Raw genomic sequence first — 6000 nt, 5'->3', positions numbered from 1 at the left:
AGCAGGGGACTTCCTAATGCATTTAATACACGTCCCAGGACACAACCTTACATTGGATAAGCCAATTTTTCCTACAGAGGTTTTGCTAAGTCTAATTGGATTGTACAGCGAATTCTTTCAAACTGAAAATGTTGGGAAGTGCACAAATTCAGCAGCTATTTCCATGATCTGTGACTGGGGGGGGAAAGAATTTATGGATAGTGTTGCTGTGATATTTGCACTCAGTTCTTACCGGCTCAATCACAATGATCTGCTGAAACATTAATATTTTTCTGGTTGTACCAGTCAGAGGAACCAACACTTATTTCTAAAGACTCCTCAGTCAGATTATGCACTTATTAAAAATTAATAAATGGTTTATTTTATATATATACACGTGTTCCAAAAATTCTTTTTATACAGTTAAAATATCAAATTAGTGATCTGGTAACAATACTGTTCAAAATAATCTCTTTTGTATGAACATTAAAATACACGTTTTAAAAGCGTTTCCTTTTAGTGCTTCCAAAGCACAGCGTGTGCCAAGGCCACCTGAAGAATCTCCGTCCTCCTCACAGGATGAAAGAGAACTGAAGTCGGGGACCTGGGAAGCCTCAGGTGCACTTTCATAATGTCTGTAGACAAAACAGAAGAGAGTCTGAGGTAGATTGTTTAGTGACCATCACGTGGTAACAGTCACAGGGCTGTCTTTAGCTTTCATTAACACAGAATAGCAGTTTCTTTACTCTGATTCAATCTACACTGAAACTCAAGTTTATAGGCATGGCTATCAGTTCCTGGGAACAAGACCCTTGTCTCTGTGGTGGCAACATGCAATATTACCACATGGGTGTTTTTGGGAGGTTTTCTGAACACACAGGATCTTTCCAAAGAGTGCAGACAGTGTGCGTGTTTGACAGGCCCCATTTTTAATGCAACCTGCTGCCTACAGAACGTAAATGTCTATAATGACAATGTTCAAATGAGTAAATTCTCATCACCTGCAGGAGGGGCAGCAATGGTTATTTTCTTCAGCCTGTTGAGCGAATAGCACCCTCCACAGGAAAAAAGCCACACCTTTCATAGCAAATCCTTAAGGTTACAGCCCAGCTTCTGCCGACAGAGGTTCTTAAAGTTAAAGCTCCACTGCTTCTTCTCAGACTCCGACAGTAAAATCACTTGACTGCCAAGATGGTGAGGGCATCAGCCACGTCTTCCTTCATTCTTCTGTGGCACAGCAAACTCATCCCTGATCCGTGTGCGTCTTGCCGGTACACTGTTATCTACTGTTGACATGATTAACTCTGTTGGGCAGACTGCTGAACTCTATTTCCTCTAGTATTCTCTCTAAGTGTTGTATTAAGACCCGTTTTTTAAACCTAAGAAAGAGAGGGGGGGAGTAATTTAATGTTGGTTTAGCTCATATTAATTTTTTCCTTCCAAAATAAAGTGACTTTCATATTAGTCACCCATTCAACATACAAATCACATTTCCAGAGCTTCTCTACATCTTCAGTCAGAGATCTATTGTATATTTCTGACTTCGTTATAGTACTTTAAATTAGAGATGGGCCCAAACTCAAACCCTGTCTCTTCAAAGACCCATTTCTACATTTTAAAAATCTACGACACTACAGAGCTATGGTAAATCAAGACAATCTGTCAATATTTCTTATGGAGTTACTTATTTGCTAATAACAAAGTTCATTAAATGACCAATATTTTGGAATAGAAAAAAACCAAGATAATATTATTGGAAAAGTTTTGATTTTACTGCCATGTTCAAGATTGCAATAAAAAAAAATTAATCTGGGTTTTATATTCCTTTGCAGTCTCTATACAAACCTTGCTGCTTCCTTGATAGCAAATTCAATGAAATATTTCTGAATTTCCATAGGTCCTTGCACTTCCTCAAGAAGAGCGAAGATTTTTTCGTAATCTAAAATAATCCAAAAATAGTTGCGTCAGTCAAGAGTGCAGATTTAAGAAACTAATCTTTCAAATGTGGCTTCAATAAAGATCATCATCCAAGGGAAGAAATGAAGCTCATAATTTTGCACTTCTACTATGTCTGAAAATATATGCAAGGCTAAAGACAGAACACTATTTTGTGTGCAGAAAGCGGCTGATAGCAAGAATTTAAAAGCTACTGAAGTACTGGTTGACTTCAAGTGCTGCACCTGGGAGGCTGAATTCTATTAAAGGTCACTGGAAAAAGTAGGATTCTGCAGTAAAACTAGCCTGTTCTCACTTTATCCACCACAAACTGTGCACATATGCCAAACTGTCAATGAGCCTCAGCTCTACGCTGGGAAGGCCATCTCTGGGAGCATGTTTAAGATTGGACTTGTGCAGGCAAGTTAAGATTCTTCCTTCAGAAGGTTCTCCATTGATGAAGCATTTGCCACTTAACCAAAATTTATGAAAGCTATTTTAGCCATTGCACGAAGATAACATGGCAGAACTGTGTAGCAGTTAGATTAGATCAGAAGTGAAACCAAAGGCAGTGCTCTCATCTTCCCTACTAGTTAGCCATATTACAAAGCTACACATGTTGGCATGATTAACAGATCCAGGACTAGAACAGCAGAGGAATGACACGTTGGGACCAGGGTGCATTGGCAGAGTCACAAGTAAACAGATTTCTACCAACCTGACCCAGGATTGGTTTAAGCCATTGCTACTGGTCTTTTCACTTTCATGAGTACTTCGTCAACTCGAAAAGCAAGGAGCTTTGGCAGAAGATTCATCACAGATTAATATATGGTTTTAATCTAAGTCCCCCATTTACCGTATGCAGATTTGAGAACAATAGGATTAGACTGGCATCCTCTACCAAACAGGAAGCAAAGAAAACCCTCACTCAGCTCCTCAGGTGCAATTTATTTTATATGTTAAAGATGAACTGAAATGCTTTTAAAAACAAAACGTTGCTTACGGTCTTACATCATTAACAGACTAGTGTGTGTAACTTTTTATGTTGCAGAAACCTCAATTTGCATAAGTGACAAAAAGACCCATTGAAAAATCCTCAGTTTGAGGAATTAGTAAGCAAACAATTACCAGAACCCAAAACTACTGCATTAAAAAGAGTCCTCGGTTATTTTAAATTACTGTATTAGATCATAATTCACAACATATTAGTCAAAGGTTCTGTAGCATAATTTGGAGAAGTAATTAATTCTTAGTCAACTACAGCAGCACGCTGCTATTCAATCTTTGAGAAGTGGGAAGAGTATGAGTGTGTGTGAATCATAGATATGCTGATCCGTGAAGTTCTACTGTTAACTTCAAATATACTATTCAAGTGTTTTTACCTCCAAGACGTAAGCTCTGGAGCTGTTTTTGCCCTGCAAGGATGGCATAACCACAGTCATCAAAAGCAGAGGATAGAGTTGCTTTTCCTCACAGGATTTTGATGTTGGGGATATCACTAAATTTTTTTTGGAAGCAGAACTGTGAACTCAGGTCCTAGTAGATTTGTAAGACTCAAATCACCTCTTTTTAAGTCTATCCATGTTCTCCATTAATGATCTTAAAGTCTTTTCATGTTTAATTAAAAAAAAAAAAAAAAGCATTTCACTTCACCATCAACTGTAAGGTTCCAATTACAGAACATTCCAAAACATGTGCTAGTTACATACGTCTTCCCCTTTGGGACAGAAGATTGAAGGATATGGGACGTATTGCAGCAAAAGTGCATCGTGCATACACAAGTGTAGCACAGCACAACAAAATATCAGACTTCATATGTTCAAATAACCCAACAGTCCATTTTTCTTGAAGATGTCTTAGATGTGGAATTATATAGTTTCAAAAACGTTATTAGTGCTAGATAAAACAGTATGCTTTAAAGGTGCTGCACCTTAAGTGTTCTGCTCCCATTAAATTACATTCAACGTCCAACAATGTTAGGAAGTGTTTTCTCCACCACTACCACCCTTACACCCCAATTAATTTATCCAACAGTCCAAGAAAACACCCCAAAAAGTCACCGTATATGCAGCAATTCCAAATCTAAGGGTATAAAATTGTATGTAATCTAAAGTAATGAATTGTATTTTTTAAGTAGGCCATACCAAGATAGACATTTGATACTTACTTCTTCCAGGCTTGCGAACCTCCTTCATTACTTTTATTTTGATATCAGCATTGTTTCCTTCCAACATAGTAGGTGTTATTTGCAATGAGTTTGGCACAGTCCCAGAAGTTGACTCCACTACCATTTTTTGGTCATCAACAGGCATGCTGTAATTTAGAGGTCCTCTAACAAGTGCATTGGTAGCAGATTTATGATCCAGTCCATCTTCACTTAAGCAATTGAATTCATCAGGCAAAGAGTCCAAGTCATTCGGTAACAGATCATCATCTACCGTAGCAGCAGGGATGGATGGAACCATTTGTGTAGACAATCCGTCAATTTGTTTGTCCAGTGACTGACAATTTTCAGCCTTCTTCCCTCCATTAGCATCTTGAACTACACTGCTGTTGGTATCTGTAAGTTAAATTATGCATCATAATTAGTCCATAACTCTAGCATTAAAAGCATCTACAGGAGATAGCATTTAAAACAAGAAATGGAAAGCACCTCTTTGGTCATCTAGTCTTAAACTCCTAGTCTTTTAAAGGACAATGCTGCACTGTGACGGAAATGTCTACATGGCTAGTAAGGGTGAGGAAAACAGGGAGTGAATGTACCGCACACTGGCCAGCTGCGTCGACCCTGAGACTTATACACTAAAAGTTCTGTAGTGAACTTTGATGCAGTCCCGTAAGTAGCTGGGTAGACAAGCCCTAACTCGAAAGCAGAGGTTCCCGAATTGTGGGAAGCAGCCCCCTAGGGAGTTACAGAGGAACTTTATTTTGGGGGGAGTGGAGGGGGGTGTGTGTGTGCAGCCCAGGCCAGCCCCCACAGGGGGCGGGGAGGGAGCACCACCCAGCTCCATTCTGCCACCAGCTTTGCTCTGGCCCCAGATCCCAGCTCCGCTCCCAGCTGCGGCTGGGGGCACAGGGAGGGGGTAGAAACACGTGGACGGGGTGGTAAAAAGCTTGGGGACCACTGCTCTGAAGTGATGGAATTTCCAGCACTCCTCTTGGGAGACTATTCTACCATCTTACTCATCTCATGGGTTCATAGATTCCAAGGCCAGAAGGCCTTGTGATCATCTAGTCCAGGGGTTCTCAACAAATTTTTTGGTGGCCTCAGAATGTGGCCACCAACTCTTGCTGGTGGCCGCTATGACAATTTTTCCTAAAATACTTAATTAACTTTGGGAAAAACAAATAAATATGCACATATACCTATCCAAATCATAGTAATTTATTCATGTAGGGTTTTTTTTGCAGACTCAATAATAAAAATAATGTACAGTTATCTATTCTTTACTAGACCTAAACTGAATAGAAACAAGTAAGGTGCTTTGTATGTTGTCTTTTTTTGTTGTTTCTTTTGCCCGCCCCCCCTCCTTTTCTTTTCTTTTTTTTTGGGGGACTTCCTAGCTAGTAAGTCTGCTTCCGTGAAAAGTGATATTTGTATGTTTGTTAATACCACTTTTCACAGCAGCCAGCTTGTTAGCTAGCTGGGAGGTAGTGAAAAGTGGTATTCACAAACATACACATATCACTTTTAACAGCAGACTTACTCAGGCCTGGCAAATCAGAGGACAAATGAAGGTTTGGAAGGGAAGGTGGGGAGGCAGGAGGGGCCAGGGTGATGGGGAACTCACACCAGCTGCCTGCTTCTCTGGCGTTTGTTGCTCCAGAGGGGGGCAGGGCCCAACCCTTCCTGGCAGCCCCAGGGGATGGCTGCTGCTTTGCGCCACGCCCCCGCCCCCAATCAGCACTCAGAAGGCTGTGGCCACAGGAAAAGCCCCTGGTGGCCACATGTGAGAAACGCTGATCTAGTCTGACCTCCTGTGTAACACGGACAAGAGAACTTCCTCAAAATATTTCCCAGAGCTGATCTTCTGGAAAAACATCCAATCTTGATTTAAAAATGGTCAGTGATAGAGCATCCATGAT

The 6000-nt window shown here is 40.5% G+C and overlaps 1 protein-coding gene across 5 annotated transcripts in view; it reads right to left on the bottom strand.

The window, feature by feature from the left end:
- Window positions 1-361: 361 nt before the first annotated feature.
- Window positions 362-6000, bottom strand: part of LOC112116028 (integrator complex subunit 6-like) — an 88561-nt gene continuing 82922 nt past the window's right edge. For 3 of the 5 annotated variants that reach the window (XR_003369854.1, XR_002908874.3, XR_002908876.3), the window contains 4 exons: window positions 4082-4474; window positions 1825-1918; window positions 981-1358; window positions 362-614 (listed from right to left, as the gene is read on the bottom strand). Coding sequence is in view for 1 of the 5 variants with exons in the window: in XM_024213306.3 (XP_024069074.2) it covers window positions 1259-1358; window positions 1825-1918; window positions 4082-4474 (587 nt within the window). In the remaining 4 variants the exon portion in view is untranslated. Of the gene's footprint in view, window positions 1359-1824; window positions 1919-4081; window positions 4475-6000 lie in introns of all 5 variants that reach the window. The other 2 variants (XR_002908875.3, XM_024213306.3) reach the window with 2 other exon arrangements.

The sequence above is a fragment of the Terrapene carolina genome, unplaced genomic scaffold, assembly GCF_002925995.2.
Source record: "Terrapene carolina triunguis isolate 2854851 unplaced genomic scaffold, T_m_triunguis-2.0 Scaffold131, whole genome shotgun sequence".
NCBI classification, from domain to species: Eukaryota; Metazoa; Chordata; order Testudines; family Emydidae; genus Terrapene; species Terrapene triunguis.
This window is presented reverse-complemented; position numbering and strand designations above follow the sequence as displayed.